The sequence below is a fragment of the Morone saxatilis genome, unplaced genomic scaffold, assembly GCF_004916995.1.
Source record: "Morone saxatilis isolate NCDOM2014 unplaced genomic scaffold, NCSU_SB_2.0 Contig0, whole genome shotgun sequence".
Taxonomy (NCBI): Eukaryota; Metazoa; Chordata; class Actinopteri; family Moronidae; genus Morone; species Morone saxatilis.
Window position 1 is genome coordinate 5,740,836 of NW_023339650.1, and position 20,590 is coordinate 5,761,425.

The 20,590-nt window shown below is 40.9% G+C and overlaps 2 protein-coding genes and 1 non-coding gene across 4 annotated transcripts; 2 read left to right on the top strand and 1 right to left on the bottom strand.

Annotated features, from left to right (window-relative positions):
* Positions 1-7,317: 7,317 nt before the first annotated feature.
* LOC118343505 (ankyrin repeat and SAM domain-containing protein 6-like) lies at positions 7,318-16,717 on the bottom strand. 2 transcript variants are annotated; one of them, XM_035682365.1, is made up of 18 exons: positions 16,068-16,717; positions 14,859-15,077; positions 14,534-14,735; positions 14,143-14,293; positions 12,725-12,769; positions 12,363-12,567; positions 12,112-12,218; positions 11,583-11,734; positions 11,153-11,390; positions 10,793-10,842; positions 10,304-10,498; positions 10,049-10,211; positions 9,740-9,960; positions 9,442-9,634; positions 9,076-9,143; positions 8,704-8,820; positions 8,329-8,413; positions 7,318-8,184 (listed from the first exon to the last, which is right to left on the bottom strand). In XM_035682365.1, exons 1-18 carry the CDS (start codon positions 16,394-16,396, stop codon positions 8,135-8,137), a joined length of 2,790 nt encoding a protein of 929 aa, XP_035538258.1. In that variant the 5' UTR covers positions 16,397-16,717; the 3' UTR covers positions 7,318-8,134. The 2 variants fall into 2 exon arrangements, with proteins under 2 accessions (XP_035538258.1, XP_035538249.1); XM_035682356.1 differs by having other exon boundaries at positions 8,317-8,413; positions 16,068-16,396.
* A 1,421-nt stretch (positions 16,718-18,138) lies between these two features.
* On the top strand, positions 18,139-20,192 carry rps20 (ribosomal protein S20). The gene is made up of 4 exons (XM_035657759.1): positions 18,139-18,296; positions 19,295-19,394; positions 19,577-19,650; positions 19,968-20,192. The coding sequence occupies exons 1-4, from the start codon at positions 18,294-18,296 to the stop codon at positions 20,148-20,150; spliced, it is 360 nt and encodes a 119-aa protein (XP_035513652.1). The 5' UTR covers positions 18,139-18,293; the 3' UTR covers positions 20,151-20,192.
* Positions 19,440-19,506, top strand: LOC118325202. The gene has a single exon (XR_004796594.1). It is a non-coding gene; the product is annotated as a small nucleolar RNA U54 (small nucleolar RNA).
* Positions 20,193-20,590: the final 398 nt, after the last annotated feature.

A 20,590-nucleotide genomic window follows, 5' to 3' on the forward strand; every position in this document is an offset into this window, starting at 1 on the left:
CTGCTGTACCTGAACACAGCACCGCTCTGGACCGGACCGGGTTTCTTATAACCAATAATGAACTCAGTGGATGTAGCTCTCGGAATCAAGTTGGCTCTCTGGGACAGATTTTACAGCTACGTCAAGCTCGGTAGAGATTACAGGTTTACACCGGAAGATGATTTATGCCTTCAAAGCAAAAGCATTAGTGTGTCGTGGATCTTATACTTTATCCAGTGTAGTGGGGTTCATCTGTAGAGTCTGTGGAGTAAAATGTGACTGCACTGTGTGTGAACGGATTAATCAATATCGCACTTATTTCTTAAACCATATTTTAAAAGGTATGAGTAATTAAATCGTTGTGTGTACGTCTTATTTTGTATATTACAACCGGAAGTTCTCGTACAATCTGGTTGACTTGACTGAGGTAGGCTTCGATTCCACTCCTGTAAAATATTGGATACCGAATTTAATTATTCATTGACTAATTAAGACACGGCCGACTAACTCATAGAGTTACCATGTCCTAAAATGACTTCGTCGTCATTGTAAAAAAAAAAAAAAGTAAAGGGGACGTTAAATTAAGCGGATAGCCTGTGGTTTATTCTCTCATCGGTTAAAACTGATTTCAGTAACCAATAAAAGCTTTAGCAGCCTGTATGTCATGCAACGTAGCTGGTTATTTATAGCGAAATATGTTTTTTTTTTAAAAAAGACTGGTCGAAGAAAAAGCTTCAAATATGACGTATAGTCTCGAGGCAGTGTTTGTTTTACCAACATCTTATTTTTCGGTTTAGACATTTGTCTTTAATGTTGCTATAAAAAATGCTTATAAAAAGGTTACATCAGTTTTCGTGTGTAAAGCCATATACAGAACCAACGAGTCACTGAGTGATTTTTTCCTCTACGGCTACAAACCGCTGCAAAAACAAACGGACGAGGAACAAACAGACAGCTTGTGTCACGCCATGCTCATGATTCTGCACTAAAGCTGTATGGTGTTGTAACTGTATTAAAATATGTTTTATAGATTTAAAAAAATTAAAATAACCATCAAACATGCTTTTATGTGTACTTTTAGTTAGTAGAGGAATGATTGTCTTTTAAATGTTTTTACATTTTTGTTTTGATAGTTGTAACACTTTACAATAATAAAGTATGCCACTGTAACATGTCTTGTCATTGGAACATTATAATATATAACAATAGCCTGAGGAAATATGCACAGTATGTAGTCTGTATGGCAGCCTACTGTACTGCACCCTAGTGTGCAAATCCGTGCACTACAAGCAGAACTCCCTTTGAGCACACATTGCTTATTGTGTATTTATGTGTACTAAATTATGCAAGCTTATGGCTCAGATACACTTCTTTAAACAAAGATAGGAGATAGTAGAGGAGAATCCCCTTGGTGATGTTGTGCCACGTGTGATCGCACATACAACTAAAGTAATAATAAAAACACATTAATGGTGGTTCACGTGCTTTTCTTTTGCTGAATGAGTTGCTTCATTTCCCAACAAAATTAATGGACATAAAATGACAAAAGCAAATACACTGTGTGTCTCTGCAGAATAGAGTGAGTAGAAAATAGATACACATGGAAACAATAGAGTAACCTGTACTTATACTACCAACAATAGTATTCAGAATTAGAAGTCCAGCATTGCATTTTTACCTATTAAATCATAAACAACTGCAAAGCGGTTATTAATCACATACTGTATATATGTGTTAAAATCTTTACTGACAAAGATAGCAGCAGTCCACAGTCACATGGACAAGATGTAGTGCTGTGACATGGCTCCACCCTCTAAGGTTTTAAGATTATTTCTAAATACCATGCTGATGTAATAAAGTGTTCACCAGGGCTGATATTTTATTTGTTGTGACAGGTGGGATTGGGGGTCTAAAAAGGTCCTACGGTCCCGTTAACACTGTCAGTGGCTGCCGTTAAAGCTACAGGGAGCTTTGGTATCAATGCAAATCCACTGGCAACAATATGTAAGCAGCCTTCCAGATTAGCCCAGGTTTAAAGCTCTGCTACCGCTACCGGGGGAGACCTTCACACGCAACCTTGTGTGTGTGTGTGTGTGTGTGAGTGCATGTGTGTGTCTGCTTGTATATGTGTGCTTACAAGCATGTGTGTATGTGGCTTAATACACATTTCAGGGTAATGACCACAGAGCCAAATAGGACTCAGTGAACGCCATCTGCCAGGTGCAATAGTGTGGTTTTCATTGATTAAGATGTCTGTGTTGGCAGCATCGTGGGATTTCAGGAGACATGCAGAGCTGTGACAGGACAAGTCTGATTCTAATGGACATTCATTATTGATGGGATGGTCAATATTGGAAAGACAACATGAAACATAATTAAAACATAGCTAACAAGCTTGACTCCACAACCAAGTGGATGTACATCAGCAACCTTGTGAATATGTAAGAAAACTATAAGAGAAATTATTATTTTTTATTATTATNNAATTTTTCCACCAATGACTGGGGTCGACATAGGTGATGACCCTACTCACACATGACTCTGAACTCAGAGAGCAGGAGGAGAGTTAGCAGTCTGGAAGGTGCTGCCGCAAAGCAGGAATGATGTTGGGATTTGCAGGGTCGGAGTATAATCCATGACAGCAGAGAGTTAATGGACAAGACCGGCTCAAAGGGTCCTGTGGGGTCAGCCAGGAAGCATGTTCTGACAGGAAATACTGTACAGATATACATGTACACACACACACACACACACAGAAACAATGGTGCTGTTTCAGCACTTTAAATTCATTACGTTCACAAATGACTGACAAATAAACACATCCCTGACTAAAGTGGTTTAATACACACATTTGAACAGAATTGGTGTTGTTTTTTTGTTTAGTTTTTTTTTTTTGGGGGGGGGGGGGCCTGCCTTTGATCTCATAAGACTGTATTGGGCATGACCAATACCAACTACGTTGCTGTAAGCATTATATTGTCTTTTTTTTTTTTTTAAATCTACATTAGGAAAACTCTTCCACTATGAAGAACATACCATCATATGCATTGAAGTCTAAGTAAAATTTTTTACGCAACCACAACAGAATCCATCCATCATCATAGCCCTCAGTTTACTTTTACAATACTGCAATCTAGGGGTTGGGCATTTAAGGACAAAAATGTATAGTGTTTTTGAGAACTGACGCAATATCACAAAACAAAATACAGCGATATGATTTTTTTAAATATTTTCTTACACCCCTATTATTGACTGGGAAGTAATTTCGGCCTCATGAATGACCCAGGGTTGCAGAACTGTCAAATTGAGATTCAGTAACAAATACGAGGAACATGTTTATCTGAGTATAATTACAGTGTGTTCAAAGAAATTATAATGAGTCAGAAACGAGAAGCCAAATGTGTACACTCCTGGAAGTAAATCAAGTAACAAAGGAACCACAGCTCAGACTAAATTTCACTCTGCGATAGATAAGGACTGTGACACTCTTCCTCTGTGACACTACTGTACTTATTCACATTCTGGATGATGAAAAATTAGGTGTGAATCAAAAAGACATGAGAAGTTAAGAACATGAGTTTTTGTGTCAAGCAGGACTGGATGATCAATAGTTCCTTCAGTTATGGAAAGTCTGGCATTTTCTAGAATTTTTCATCCTATTCTACCTTACAGTAACATAAAAGATTTCAAATTCAATTTCAGTAGTTTCGAGCTCAACAACTGTTTTGCTGGTTACACGCGACAAGGCAATATCACCCAACACAGCCACAAGATAATGCTACCAAATACGCTGCAAACTCGTGCTTTGCTGTCACGTTTCGGTCAGTCCCCGTATCAAGAGCCGTGTCAATCGGGTTGAGAGGGAAATTGTGTTTTGGGACTCTGTGGGGATAATCTTTTGTTGACATTTGGATTTGGGTTTTTCAAAAGGTCATTTTATGGTCAAAACAAGGGTCAGATGAAGGCTGTCCTCCTTCTGTGCTCCCCTCAATCCGTCTGTAATCTGCTGCGTGTGTGGTTCTGGCTCTGTGCGAGCGTGAGCTACATAGAAGAAGAGAGGGGCACAAAGAGACAATGAAAGGGCCACAGTGTTGTGTAACACCCAGCATGCTGGGAAATCCTAGGAGCAAATGAGTCACTTTTGCAGAGATGAATGTTGACAGCGGAATGCTAAATGTGAAATCAGGCTGCAACTGTTTGTTTGGGCATAGTTTACACAAACAATACACAAAGCTATGATAATTGTGCATGCTGTTTATTGGATGCGCTTTGGCTTTAATCAACAACTGCTTAAAACGTGCACAGTTTGATGGATGCTGACAGGTCTCAAGTGCAAGGTGGGCAAGAGGAGGAAAGTAAGAGAGGAAGGACAAGCACAGAAAGGACAGGGTAAAATATGAGGTCAATGTGCTGAATCCTGCAATCCCTGCTCCCCACTAAATCACAGCATCACAGGACGCACACACGCACACACATACACAGTATTAAAGCCATTGCCCTAGGTGATGTACTTCTGAAAACCGCACTGGCTTGTACAGCCAGAGGCCAATGGCCACAAAGTGAATTTCATGGTAATGGCAGCGAAGCTTTTAGAGAAGACTCCCAAATGCTGGGAAAGTCCTCCATATATCTGGCAACTTATGTCACCGCTGGCAGAGAGCGAGTCACTTGCTTTGCCATCCACCACAGAGCCAAATATCTCCACACACACACACACACACACACACACACACACACCATCACAATTTATTAAATTCAGTACTTAATTGTAAAATCTTGTATTTCTTTCAGCAGGTGAAATAAACTGAGGGAGAGTTTACTGGTTTTCAAGGAAAATCAATCATGGGACTCAATTTTCTGACTGTGACCATAGAGGAGTGATTTACCGTATATTCTACCTCGAACTAGAACAATGTCACATGTTCCAATACTTTGAAAAACAGATGAAATGGCTCTAAAATTGGCAGATATTTAGTTGACTTTTGCATTTGTGAGTTTAATGACATTCGTTCAGGCACAGTGGATTCTTGCAAATGGAATTAGGAGGAGCTAGAGGAACCAGATTTTATTCACAGATTATCTGTCACATGTACTACTGTCAGGATAAAGCGAAAGTTTCAACAAATATGACAAAAAATTATTTTTGTTAGGTTACCTACTGCAGCTTTAAACCAGCTAGATTTATGTGAGTCTGTCCCCGGTGTGTCTGTTGAGGAATACAGCATGTATTGCTATAGGGAAGCACACTGAATGAAGATTGGAAAACTGGCACTTAATGAATCGTTTAACCTAGGCTTTAACTCAGTCCTTCAGACGGAGCGTTTAACCACAGACAGGAGACCACTTTGAGCCCATGAGGCAGACATCCTGGCTAAGGCCGTCGGGATCTTACCAGTAGCAGGGGTAGTTAAAAATACAGCCTGTTCTAAATAAATTAATTTATTCATTTAAGAAATGTTCTTTCTGAGTCACTATCTACATCATTGATTTTGTGCCCTCTGTGCACCCGTGATCTACAGTTCCTCACTACTGCATGACTACTGTGTTGACAGTTACAAACAATATTATTAAATGTTATTCAATCCAATCAAAACCGTATGTGAGTGAAATCAATTGGGAGGAAATTGAATGAGTCACTCCATTTGCTGCCCACATGCCACAGCGATGTTAATATATTCCAAATGTATTTCTCTCCCCTACAGTTTCTTACAGCTCGCATATGACTGTACATCTGAGCACTCAATCTGCCACAGCCCTGGAGAGGAAAGCTTTCCTACACTGAGTGATGCTTTTCATTAAACTCTACAGGAACCCTGTCGCCTGCCTGTCGGGCCAGTCCATATCCAGGTCATCAATAATGATTTCAACAACGCCAGTGTGTTGCCATTTGGTCATGTTTGGGATGGTCTGTGTTTCTGAACTTTGGTGAAAGCGGTTTGAAGAAGTCGTCATTTTAAACACATTTTTCAGTTGATCTTGCTCACATGGCGACAAAAGCTTCAGAAAACAAAAACAGTAAAAGCCAACACTGACAATGGTGTATATACAAAACATGTGTTTCTTGAAAGCCGCCATCCACTCAAAAATGTGTTTTGCTTGTAGTTGCTTCACTCGGATGTTTGAGCTCCCCTGTGCAGAATTTTGTATGTGCAGTTTTGAAACTAGAATGTTGTTTTCAAATTCATCTGCTGAAGTTTCTCTGTGCTCACCATAAAGTTGAACAACTGTACGTACTAGCAGGATTTTGTGACATCATAAGGTTTGGAAGCAAAAAATATCTGCAAATGAATAGATCCTGCTTTATAATGAAGGAGAAGGTGTTTCATGACTTAAACAGCTACAAGTGTGGGGGTCCTAAAGCGAGCCTGTGTAACGTTTGCTGTACTGCAGCCATTGTGGCTAGAGGTGGCTATTATGGCACAATGGTAAATGCTAAAAGGTAGACTTACAGTAAAAGGAATAAAGAAGAGTCAACAAGTCAATGAAGTGACTAATGTCAGTTACATAGTGAAATCCATGTAAGGTTCATAAACATTGGCTAACATTAGCCACCAGAAACTACTGGTACCATACCAGACCAGGTAAAGCTGTAGCAGCAGACCCTGAGAGTACTGAAATGAAAAACTTGTAAGAGAACGTTGTGTTTCTTCTTGCTTTAATGTGACTGCTATAGCTGAAGAAGACACCGCAATCAAGCAGCTAAACCAACACATCACAGTACACCGGCTGTAGGGTACATTACAGCTGGATAGTAGCGCTCTGTTAATTTATTGGATCAGTAGGTCACTGCCATCTTGTGGGAGGAAGGCGATTTCACATCAGGTTTGATTTGTTTTTGCATACAGGTTTTACTTTATAAGCAAAGCTGGACCTGAGTCCTGGTTTCTAACTGTTAGGCCAGACCACCATTGAAAATCGGTTGTATTCAGATAATTCCATTTTTGGTCTGTGTTTAGTGATTGAATTCATCATCCAGATTTCTTTTTTAAAGTGTATGTATATTTATGTTTCCTAGACACAGTGCATGACTAAACAGGGTATAATATTAGTTTCATCTCATATATTTAACTGACCCATGTGAACACTGCTACAGCTCATCCTTTGGATTTAAGACATGGAGTATAAGTAGCTGATATTAAGGGATGATATAGCACATACACAGTCTGTATGTGGACCCGCTGTTTAACGGTGGAGCCAGATGCAAAAACATAGAGAAGGCTCAGTGGAAACTATTGCTCAATGTACCTCTTCCAAACAAAATTTATACTGCTCATAAAATGCTGTTTTTGCCAATGTCTTCTCATCTCAAGCCCAACAAGATCTTAAACGGTAAGAAAACATAGTTATTGCATAATGTTTATTTATTCATGACAGCACAGTCTTGACTAAAATGCATCTGTTTACATAGTGGTCCATAAACCAAAGACATAAACTCACTAGTAAAAGCAGTCCAAGAGACTGGATGACTAAAAAAATAGCTTGGCTAATGTCCCTTTCTCTGTCCATTTGCTTTCCTCATCAGTGCACCTTTTTTAAAGTCTCAATCACAGTTTTACTGGCTAATACCTGCTTCATTTTATTTTACTGTTATACTCATAATCTCTCTCTTCTTCTCTCCTGACTTAACTTGCCACTTTTACAATACATACGCTCTTTCTCTCACATTTGTCCAGATAAAATAAAAATCTCTCTTGGCTCACTCTTGGCTCACTCTCCCTCTCCTGTGCATTTGATCTTCTTGTCTTTCAGAACTCCCTGCTCTCTGACCTCTCTGCGTAACCCATGTGCTCTATTAGCAGTAGATGTGGCAACCGTATCACTATTGCAAAACATGTCATTTGTCTCACATGATTTGTCAAGTAGCAGCAGGTCACTGGACTCAGGCAGCCCTGTTATACCTCCCCTGCTTTAGGATCCATAAGAGGTATTCTTTAAGGCAGTTTGGTCCTGGAGGGTCCAATAAAGGCAGTTTATCTGGGCCTGGTTGGTCGTTATTCTGCAGCGTCCTCTTGCAGTAGCACAGACAGTGGTACCGGACACTGGCGTCCAGAAGACTCCATATCATTCGCGCCATCATTGGCTAGAGGTCACCAGCCATTTACTCTTATTTTAAGTACCTTTGGTGTACTTCCAGGTGGGCTTCTGGGCTGCTGGGTTACCTTTTGTTGGAGGAACGAACCTGGTGTCTCATCCAACCAGTTGGTGCTGTTGGAGAGGGTGGAGAGGGAGAAAATCAGACAAAGAGGTGGAGAGACAGATTATGATTTTGTCTTGCTGCGTGTACTGGTTCTCCAATTTCTGCACCAGACAGACTCAGCTGTAACCTTTGACACTCACAGCGTGCTTCACCTGGTTGTCTTGTGTTACTGGCGCTGCTACCAAAAGAAGACTGGAAGTTATGGATGGTCTCTTGAAGGATCTGCCTTTCTCGGCCCTGACAACAGCAGACAGTGGTCATTAGAAACCAGTTAACATACTCAGGCAAAGATGATGCTATACGTCCACATGTTGTGTCCATCTGGCATCCGTAAGTTCTTCCTTTTAGCAATTTCCATCCATGTTCAAAGTTATCCCACTTATCGCTGCTGGCTCACAACAATTTACTATGACATAATGGTGGGTTTTACTGTGGAAAACTGCAAGTGGAAAAAAAACTATACTATAAGTCCAGAGTTCCCTGGAAACACACCACTGGAAGCTTAATATATGTTTAACCAAATGCACCTTTCCAGCATTGAGCTCTGATATGGCAGCCAGGATCTGTTGTCTAGGTCCGTCCGTTTTAATGCCCAGCTCCTTCAGGTCTCCATCTGTTAGAGTCAGGAACGCCTCCATGTCCACCTAGAAGAATAGAAAAAAGAAACAGAAAACATCGAAATACTGTGTGAAACATGTGCAGTACATTAAACATACCATTTTCTAGGTTTAATATAAGTAGAGAACTGTACAGTCCATGTAGTCCTTTCAGGCTCTGCAGTTATTAGAATGCAGTTTCTTTCAGGTTGAGAACTTATTGCTCAGAGCATTTTGAAAAAAGGGAAAAAAAACTTTATATTTGAAGGGAAATGTTTTGGAATGACATAAAAGATGGAATACCTCCTGTTCCTCAAATATGGGCTGGTATTTCTCGAGGGACAGTTTCTTCAATATGCTAGACAGCTCATCTGAAAAACACAAACACAACATATAATATGATCTGAGGAAAAGTGATTCTACAGTGAGGTAGCTGAAATTTGAATGGTACACAATCCTGTACTGGTTAAACGGTGGTATGACATTGTAAAGCGCTACAAAGTTATAAATGTGCAACACTTCCATCATCATCCAATCATGGAAGCAAGTTATCAACTGGTCTATAAAAATGTGCTGAATAAATGTGTAATTAATGCTTGTGCAACGGCAAAAAACTGGTGGCATACAAAACAATGATTTCAGTTTATGCTGAATTCAACATTTTATCACCTTCATCAGTTATGGTTCCACTGCTGGAGCCGCCACTGCTCTTGGAGCGAGGATGGGAAGAGGCCGAGGACAGAGAGTCTCCCTGCCCAGTAGGAAGCTTGGGTGTTGGGGAAGGAGATGGAGTCAGAGTGGGCGACGTGCTCTTGGAGGTGGAGGAATTACCTGACTGAGGTCTCTTCTTCAACTCCATCTTCTACAAAGGAATAAAGGTGGGCGGTAGCACCAGTTCACTTACATGATAGAAGGCACTTTGGCTGTTTTACAAGAAGTAAAGACAGAAAGGAAACAAAATACTGACTCTTCTTGAGTGGATGTCAGAAGCAACCAGGCTCGGGTGGGAGTGGATGTCAGGTAGGCTAATGTCAGGCAGCGGTAGGCCGTGTGCTGAGGGTGGCAGTGAGGGTTGGCTCTGCGTCTGGCTGTGCTGTTTCTCTGGAGGTTGAGCCTTCACATCTATCAGGCCTGCTGCTCGCTTCCTTTGGGCTGCTATCTGGGAGAGAACACTGTCTGCACTGCCCCCTGGTGGAATAAAGGAGAGTTTGTAATCTGGTTGCTAGTATCCCCATTGTGTCAGGGTATGGTTGGATTTGTCTGGATTTGTGTAAACCTGAACGGTTGTGGGAGTCCCGGTTGATCCCTGCCACTCCATTAGAGCCTCCTGAGGAGTGGGGGGAGTGGTAGTGGCCAGAGTTTGACGGGGAAGAGGAGGAGGGCCCCTTTGGGATGCTGGGAAACTTAATGGACCTGCTAACCACACGACTGATAGAGGTCTGGCAAATAGAGACGGAAAAGATAGGAAAAGATGTATGAATGATGAAAGGAACACAGACAAGACCAGCAACACCCCTGAACAAACACTCACAATATCTGAGTTCCCACTGCTGTTCAGCTTCCTTTGGGGTGGCATGGGAAGGCGAGGTGCTTCGCTCTTTCCCTCCCTGAGGAGACGCGAACGGTCCGAGTTCCACGGTTCAAAGTTGGACGGAGGCAGGAAGGGAGGGATCACCGCTTTTAGCTTGTCATTGGGCAGCCGGGTCAAGGGTGCACCACTTCTGAGCTATAGGAGATGGAAAACAAATATAATTACAACACTACTAATAATAATAATCCGAAACTTTATTTAGCACTCACTGACACAGTTAAAGAGTGCAAACCATAAACACTTAATACAGTAAAAGATTATCATACAAACATAAAAACCCACAGCAAAAGAGCAATCGCTTTGAAACAGGCTGTTTCATGCTAACTTGCTAACTGACATCAGATAAGGTAAATCATTCTAATCACAACACCGTCCAGGCTTGAAAAGAAGTACAAAGAAACACAGTTGACATCAAATAAAGACTCCTACCATCGTGGTTATAAGAAAATCCTCCTTTTCTGAGGAAGTCCTGCAAAGACCTGAAAAAGGAACATAAGTCACATTTACGCATTCCCTCCACCACATCTTATAACACAAAACTTCTGCATGACTGAATGTAAGCAACAACATATACATATGCAAATTCAGTCCCACTCTGTTGACCAGTGTCTGAACAATACTGCCGACAATCAAGAACAGCAGCTTCCTCTGGAGCCACAAAAGGCTTTACTTTTCTTCCAAATATACAGTAGCCCACCCTAAAACCTCTAAACAGACTTTAATGTGTTAGAGAATGCAGTAGTTGTGCTCTAAAAATGCAGATGAATCAATGTTATCACTGTGTCTCACCAGTATCTTTGCTCTTGACAGCCCAAGCAGTGCTGATGTCATTCCCTCCCAGGGCCGGAGTTGGTGCCAGCGCCCCATTAGACACGACAGCAGGCTTCCTATTCGCCTTCATGGTGGCATCTAATGACGTTTCAGCATCGTCTGGAAATGGAGCCAGCCGGTTGGACGAAAGGCCGTGCCTCAGGGTGTGAGTCAGCTTGAGCCGTCGGAACCGATTTGACATCCGACTCCACCAGGACTGTAAGGGAGTGAAGTCAAACATGCATCATTATAGATTTTATGTATTCCACTCATTATTATTACATCATAGATAAAAGATACATTTGAATTTAATAAGAATTTATCAGTACTACATGGTATGGATTTTTCTTCATACCTACAGCTCGAAGTAATATGCTGTTTAACATAATATAAAGTATCAGGACTTTACCTTGAGGCCTCCCTTGTCGTCAGGTGGCACAGGGACATTGTTAAGGGACTGGCGGCTTTTGGAGCGAGTCATTAAGGCTCTGCCACGGTGCTTCGACTTGTCCTTGTCTACTTGCATACACACTGATGCTAACAGACGCACCAACTCAGTGTCTAAGAAAATCCAAAGCAGACAGAGACAAGAATTAAGGATTCACTGAGATCGCCTGAAATGGACTGAGTCAAGTGCTGCTGTCTATTTTTTGAGAAAACATAAAAAGCTAATTAGTCATAACTTGATTAAATGAATTATTATGAGTTAATATTACAAAATCGTAAGTACCTCTACCCGTTATCTGTAAGTTGATAGGTACTTATAAAAGACCAATATCTGCTATCATTCTTTTCAAGAAGCAACTGCTATTTTCACAAACAGTGGAAACTTGATTTTAGTCATCTTTTATTACACTATATTAGCACAGAATTGTTTGCGCAGCCTGAGCACATTTACCCTAAAGGCTGTAAAACAAAGTGATGATATTGGGGGGTACCTGGGTCGTTCAGCAACATAACCAAATCAAAGGCTGTGTATCCATTCTTAGCTCGAAGGTTGACATCAGCTCCTTGACTCAACAGGTACTTGACAATGTCTTTATTACTGGGAGGAGGGAGAGAGAGAAACAAGCCTACAACATTACATTATCAAATGACTTCATACTCAGATTTCCTGACTTCATTGATTTGATTTGTAGACCGACTACATCAACAAGTTTACCACAATAAACCAGCGGCTCTGTCTTACCCATGATAGGTGGCCTGCATTAAAGCCGTCCACCCGTGGACACCATCTTGTTTGTCTATGTCCGCATTCTTCTCCACCATCAGCTGCACCACCTCTAACTGACCGCTCACTGCTGCCATCATGAGAGGTGACGCTCCCTCCTGATTGGATGAATTCACCTGCGTAGGATCCTCCTCTAAGATCTCTTTGACTAGCTGGGAATTTCCTGAGTCAACATACGCACACATACAGAATATGGATACAAAAATATGCAAACATATGGACTCGATTGTGTTTTTTATTTCAGTGTAATACCCTGTTTATCTTACAGACAAGACACAGTTTATAGTTTTGCTACTTCTTTAGTATTCAGTTTAACTCACCCAACTTGAGGGCACTGAACACATCTGGTCTTCTTCTCTCATCATCTGTGAAGAAAAGAGCAAGCGTGAGAACAGAAGGGAGTTCTGATATACTCTGAAATAGTCCTACTTGGCCAGAGTCCACATAGCTCAGCATTATCTGTTAGTGTGGGGGGGTTATGTAAATAAACTTACTGCAGAGTTCACCACTCACACAAATAACAAAGTGTAAAGATTAAAGAAAGAAGACACTACATTAAAAACATTCTGCTGTAGCTGAAACACTTTTTCGACCCAGAGTATTGTCTGCAGGTATTCCTTTCAGGCTGCATACAGCCTAACAATAGTTTACCATTAAGGTAGGACAGCCTGAGATTGAGAGGTGATACACCACAAAGAACTTGCTGCTTCTCCATACACTCATTGCTTTGAGCACAAGGTAATAACTGAAGGGGACTCAGATGAGTGTATCATTTTTATAATACAGATCTCCTCGCATTTGGACTACGGTGACTGGAAAGAGAACATTCACAGAGTCTTAAGTAATATATTCAACCTGAAACTAAATTAGTGAAGGGGAAAAAACAGGATTTTGAAAAATGAGGGGGACACGTCACTCCCATCCCCAGTGGCTAGTAATGCTTTGGCTCTTTTTCTTGATATCGTTTCCCCAGTCAGAGCTTTAAAAAGGCCATGCAGGAAACCTGAGCTAAAACCTGAACTGGTGAGAACAGCTATTAAAGATCAAAGAGGTTGAGAGCTGCCACTGTTGGTTTCACTCTCACATCAGTGTTAATTGCAGTGCAGGGCAGCTGGATTCTAGTTGTGGCAAGACACAGAGAAGCTGAGATAGGTTGTCATTTCTGCCAACAAGGTAGAGACAGATCTACATGCACTGTTAATCTGTAAAAAGATACTAGAAAACATGTTGTATGGCAAAATAAATCTAAAATACCAAGAACACTTTCTCTAAAAAAAACAACAAAACCCTTTAAAATCAAATATTTAGGGAAAAAAACTGATATTCATCGAAACAACAACAAATACCAGAGCCAGAAAAAAGCACACAGAACAGCACATGAAACCGGAGTCCTTCAAAATCTATAAAAGAAATCTCTTTACGTCTATAATTCTTTCCATTACAGTCGACTGTTAAACTATAGCTTATCTTATATAAAGTAACATACATATACGTATATTACTTTATTCATTGGTTTCACAACTATTTATTTCTCATTCATTATATTACATGTATTTGTATTATATAATACTGTGTAGTATAATATGCTGTAGCTGTATTGTGTTTTTTGTGTAATAATGGACAAACCATTTGTTGGCCTTTTACTTACATTCTGAATGATTGCACTTTCATTGTAAATCTTGTACAACATTCTTCAACATTACTGTACTTCATCATCTTGAGGCCGATAAAGACTTACCTGTCTGGGGCCGGACAGTGGTGATGGAGTCCAGATAGGCCTTGATGTCTCTCTGTTTGAGCTGCATAGCTAGTTCAAAGGCCGTCTTGGACAGAACATTGACTCGGTCTGGGTCAGCTCCACGCTCCACCAGCTGCTGAGCCACAGCCACCTTCAAAACACACACGACTTTATTTGTCAGCTGCTTCAGAAACTCAAAACAAAGAAGACTCTGTTTCCCTTCCAGTCATAACTCATAACAGTCATAACATTTGTGCTGCAACTGCGTTTTAAATAAACTCACAAAAACATTTTAAGTGGCACATTCCATAAAATGTCATACAAACATGACACCCAAACAATACCCAGAATGTATTATCCGTCTATCTATCCACTCATCCATTGACCCCACCTTCCCACTGAGGGTGGCCACCATCAGTGGTCCCCAACCAGTGGTCTTCTGGGAAAAGTTGACATCAGAGCCCCACTCTAGCAGCAGGCGCACCGCAGCCTCGTGGCCATGCTGAGATGCCACCATCAGGGCTATGATGTCCATAAACTCTCTGCCGCCGCCTCCTACTGGACAGCCTTCGCCACTTCCAAAACCAGCAGTGCTACGGAAAAAGAGGGAGAGAGGCACTCCCATTTTACAGACTAAAGACAACATTCAAAGAATATCTATATACGAAGTGACTTTTAGTCTAGGAGAACCATTAAAAACAAAAAAGGTAAAGAACCTGCAGCTGTTGTTGTTGTTGCCGTTAGAGACGGCCTCCGCAGCAACAGCCAGGTGATCATAGTCATCAACATAGGCCCCACTCTCAAGGAGCAGCTTGACAACATGAGTGTGTCCCCCACGGGCCGCCATAGTCAGGACACTCGCCCCGAGCCTGTTCCGTCCATTAATCTCTGCCCCGTTCTCCAACAGGATGTGGGCAACAGTCAGGTGACCGAACCTGGGGGGAGAATTAGAGACACAAAAGATGAGAAGGAGAGTGGGATTTAAGTGTCTCTTTTCTCCAGCAGATGCATTAAGGAACTCTTCTCTGAGCTGAATCAGCTGTCAGAAGGTGGAGGTGGTATGTTCCATGCCTAGCACACTTTATTAATTCCCATGGGGGAAATGCCCCCGCACGTTTATGACAACAGGTAATACATAGTAACTTATGTCTTTTAACAGAAATTTGGGCATCTGGTAGAAATTTGCAAAAACATGCAAGCTCTTCACAGAAAGGTGACTGCTGCTCACGTTGTCCATCGTGTTGGAAGCCAAGGCTCCCCGTGTTTGAATTATCACTATCAATGTTAGTAGATTATTTGTGAGATTTATGGAACATTTTAAATCCAACTTGTCAAATCCCAGATCAAAAGTACAAACCAGTGACTGTCAACACAGACTCTTCCCCTCTTTCAGCTCAGTCCCAGGTCCTGTACTGCACAACAATCATCATGATACAAATTTAAATTATGCTCAAGTTTTAGACAAATGTATGAAAACTGCACACCAATATGACACCAAGGCAAAGGCATATAAACAATCAACTTAAACAGAGAAATGATTTCTCAAAGGTTATTTGTCAAAGTTTCAGAACAATGAGTTACAATATTTTGATTAAATCGACTTTAATATGCCCTTTGTTGAAACCATGGCGCTGAGAAATATGATTTAATGATTCAAAATGAACAGATTGTTAATATATGTCGCTACACCAAACTCCATGAAAGAATCTGGCAATTTCTTAATAAATGTCCATGGAACAGATCATTGTTTAACATGTTTCTATGGGACGGATTGTAGAGTGGTTTCTGACTATTCCTACGCTGTACAGTTCAGTAATTCACCATCACCGACACAGAGTGACACATAAAACAGGCAGATTTTTGAGTGGGGTTTGGTGCGTCCTGGTCTTCATTAACACGCAGTGAGCTACAGCCCGCAGCCCCACCTAGCAGCCTGCATCAGCGGGGTCCAGCCGTAGTTGTTGCGGCTGTCCACCGAGGCTCCCTTTCGTAGCAAGAACCGGACCAGGTTCTCATGACCGCTGGCCGACGCAAACTGCAGGGCGGTGTTCCCCTCCTCGTCCGTGCAGTCCACCGGTACCAGAGACAACATGTCCGCGATGTTGCACTCCGACCCAGCTTCTGACCGCAGCCTGCTCTGCCGTCCGGACTCTTTCGGGGCTCCGGGCTCCAGGATCCCCCGAGCGGTTTCATAGTCCCCCTCGTCGCAGGCACGAAACAGCAGCAGCGAATTAGCGGGGACACCGAAATTCATCTCCTCAGTTAGCGTTAAAGTGTTCCTCCGTCTCCATTTAACTCCGGTTGCCTTCAACGACGATAAGGGACAACTTTTCCTCTGTCAGTCGGCGGCGGCCTGTGTTGGGAAACCATGACGCACAGTAAAATAAAGTTTAACCTACAAGTTAAGGACTTCTATTCTTCTTCCCAAACACTACACTGTGTAAATAATCTTTTTCTTTAAAACACTAAAGGGATATCTTTACGGGTTTCAACAAAACAACTTTCTGGCAGGCAGCCGGTCCGACCCCGGTTCCGTTACGACCCCGGTTCCGTTACTTGTTCAGGAATCTGACCAGCAGCAGTGCCTCTACAACACGACACACGACTTCCGCTTTCCCCTTTCAAAAGAAAACCCTATGTATTTTATGCCTGTGCATTGCTACTCGGTTATTTGCTGAGGAGTTATTTAGTGAGCACGGTATTTAGGGTTTGGGGAGAGCTTGCTTACTGCTTTTACATTTTCCCAGTCGGTGTCTTTGAAAAGCGCCAAATGTGACAATTTCCTAGCAAGCAATTCGTCTCACGTTTTAATGTGAAATTGAATCAACCTTTGACTTTACAAAATGACTCATCTTTCCATTGTTACATGCAATAAATAATCAGATTCTTTATTCTTAAAGGTTCCTTCAAATATCAGTAATGCAACATTCATAATATACACTTTTTTACTATATCTGAGACTAATAGAATATCTGAAATATTGATTGATGGTGAGTGTTATCTGCCCTCAAGTAGTCACCAAAGTTAGTTTTGTATTTTTCATTAGCTTTTATTTTTTATTTCTGTTTTCAATCAAGTTTAGTTTAAGTTAGTTTCCTCAGTGGATTTAGTTTTAGTATAGTTTTTATTAGTTGAATTATTCTTATTTAAAAAAAAATGGGAATAAGTATTACAATCATATACTGTCAATGATTACAATACATACATTATTTTGAAAATGTTTTCCAGATGTAACTGTATGTTATGTGTACCTTGACGCTCCTCTGGTGGAGCCGGCAGTTTTTGAGCGTTGAGGACGCTTCACTCCCATCCGGTGGTCACAAATATGAACTAACGGTACAGCTCTCCATCTCCATGTGTCAAATCTGGTATTAATAATAATCATGCTAGCAAGTAGCTTATCTTGTCATACATAAAATTGTCAAACGATATGACCCTGTATGCCATCTTATTTGATTAATTTAAATACATCTCTGCAATAAAGGCTATTTAGTATTTTTTTTATTTTTATGACCACCCCTATTTACACAAGTGATGGTGATTATAAGAAAAGACAGACTTGAAGAAATTCACTTGCTACAGCAGCTCCAGGTGCAACACAACAGATAACAAATTACACATTAAATAAAAACAGAATAGGAAAAAACACAAGATTAATAAAAATAGAATAAGAGTTGTATATACACTATATACAGCTTTTATACAGATGTGATTGATATGGAATTGCACAGGTTACAGCAGGAGGTATTGGCATGGTATAAAATAAATGATTGCACAGAACGAAAAGCAATATATAAATATATATATATATATATATATATATATAAATATAAAGAGAACAATCTGTTTTATGTTTTTATTTATTTGTTTCATGTTTTGGTCAAATGTCTGCATCTCCTCTTTCTCTCTTTCTGTAGTGGCCACAGTTAGAACCTACAGTGCCTCATTCAGTCCACTAGGTGTCGCTGTTGATTATGTGGTTAAAACACTACAGAAGAAGGTTGAGTAACCCGGATGAGCAGTACATAAAGAGGGAACGGGCCTCCGCTCATCCTTTTTCGTGAAGAGCTAACCACGTTGGTGGTATCTGTTCCTGGCTCACCGCTGTTCGTCTGAATTTCTTCCGAATAAGTCGGTCAGGAGTATTCACAATGGTATGTACTGTTCTAATATAACTGGTACTATGTCGTACCGAGCATACTTTAAACTTCTTTAGTAATTATATAGCTATATAGCTTCACCTGCACGTTAAAACTCCACTTGCTAACAGCGACAGCTAGTGTCGCTTGAAGCAGACGTCCCGCCACAAATGATTAACTAACCGGCTTCTTGAGGAATAAACTTTGTACTGACTGACCAATAACCCATCAATACGGGAGACGAAGTATTTACCAAATTTTGAAGACTTCTTTCCAATTAAACAAGTATTTAAATACACAGCAGCGTTTGACGTTTAAGCTTTTGGATACAAGCTGGCTAACCTCGCTTCCATGCTCGTGTATTAGAGACTTTATCGTTAAAGTGTTGATAGTTTGAAGACTTACAGCTCTAAAACTTAAAGTAGGACGTTATGATGGACAGGATAAGTCTACCAGTGGGTCAGACAGTAACTTGGTATATTTTTCAAACGAGCATCGGGACAATAGACACCTGACCACCAATAGCTGACTGACGAGCTTATTTGCTGTATAACTTGAGGCTACTTTCAACTAGACAAGTTTACAAACTGAGAATTTATAATCCTTAAACCTAGACAGCGTTAACTACAGTAAACACATTCACTTCCTGGGTAATTTTAATATTAATTGAAATTATTATCCACGTGCTAGTTAGCCGGTGCTGCGTTTAGGTGCTCCACGTAAATCTCCAGTTTGTTTGAAGGCAAAAACAGTTTCAAGCAGTAACTGGTATCCTGTAATTTCAAATATAAAGGTGCAACTATAATGAATAAAACAGATTTCATAGCGAATATAGTTAAACCTCATTAAACTAATATTTTTGAAGTCTTAATAGAAAACATACACTGATGCAGCGGATCTAAGCTAAGACTGTCATATTGTCATTGTGTTGTAATCCTATGTTGTCTACAATCCTGTGAATGTACTATTGGTGGCATGTCCAGTGTTTTAATAACTTGTTTCCACACATGCAGGCTTTCAAGGACACTGGTAAGGCACCTGTTGAGACCGAGGTCGCCATTCACCGCATCCGCATCACCCTCACCAGCCGCAACGTCAAATCTCTGGAGAAGGGTAAGAAGGCTCCTAATAATTGGTGATGATAATGGAACGTTGACCTGAGCAATGAGGATAAAATTTCCATCTGATAACCCCTGACGACTGTATACGCTATTCTGAGCCATGGCTTTGAAAAGTGTAACAAAGTGATTGCTGGTTGCTTGTGTTTTAAAGTTGAGTCTCTTTATTATTCCCAGTGTGCGCAGACTTGATCCGTGGGGCCAAGGAGAAGAACCTGAAGGTGAAGGGACCCGTCCGCATGCCAACCAAGGTATTGAAATACAGGCTAGACATTCTTTTATTACATTGATATAAGACATTTGTCTGTGGATAGGAACAGACAGGAACTGAGTTAAATGGTTAAGTGGCATTGAAGTGGACTATCAAAAGCTCCTAATTCAAATACTCTAGAATGTTAGCAGAGGTGTGCACAAAATGTTGGCTGTTATACCACTATATGTTATACTGGGCTTCTTTATTGCACAGGAAGAGCACAGACGCAGTGTGACTGACATTACAACCAGTTTAGATTGGGTTTTGTGTATTCCTAATTTTACCAAACTAAAATCTGCTGTCTGTCCCCTCCAGACTCTGCGCATCACCACCAGAAAAACTCCCTGTGGTGAGGGATCCAAAACCTGGGATCGCTTCCAGATGAGGATCCACAAGCGCCTGATTGATCTGCACAGCCCATCTGAGATCGTCAAGCAGATCACCTCCATCAGCATTGAACCAGGTGTAGAGGTTGAAGTTACCATCGCTGACGCATAAATGGTGCAGATGATTCAATAAAGAAACGAATAAGGAAACTGATGAGCTGTTATTGACTGGGCTCTTAATGTGTGTGTGTGTGTGATGGGATCTAAAAATGTACCAGCAACAAGTAAATGTCTTAATTTGTAACTGCATTGAACCTGTAGGGAGTTGAGGGAACATTGTTTAAGTGTCATTTACAGCAGTTGTACTTCATGTGAGTTCTGATGAAGCAACTAAAGGGCTGGGGAATCAGTTTGACACTTCTGAAATCATTCAGGATGATAACTGAAGCACTCAGGGAGACTGACTCCTAACAAACATTAACCTTCTGAGAGCTTTTAAGTTAACACAATGGAGAGAAATGATCTCGCTTGGAGCTTTTCAACTTTAATCTACTTTAATCCACAGTTTTGTTTTAATCAAGTAAAGTTTAAAAGATTTATCTCAAATAGTAA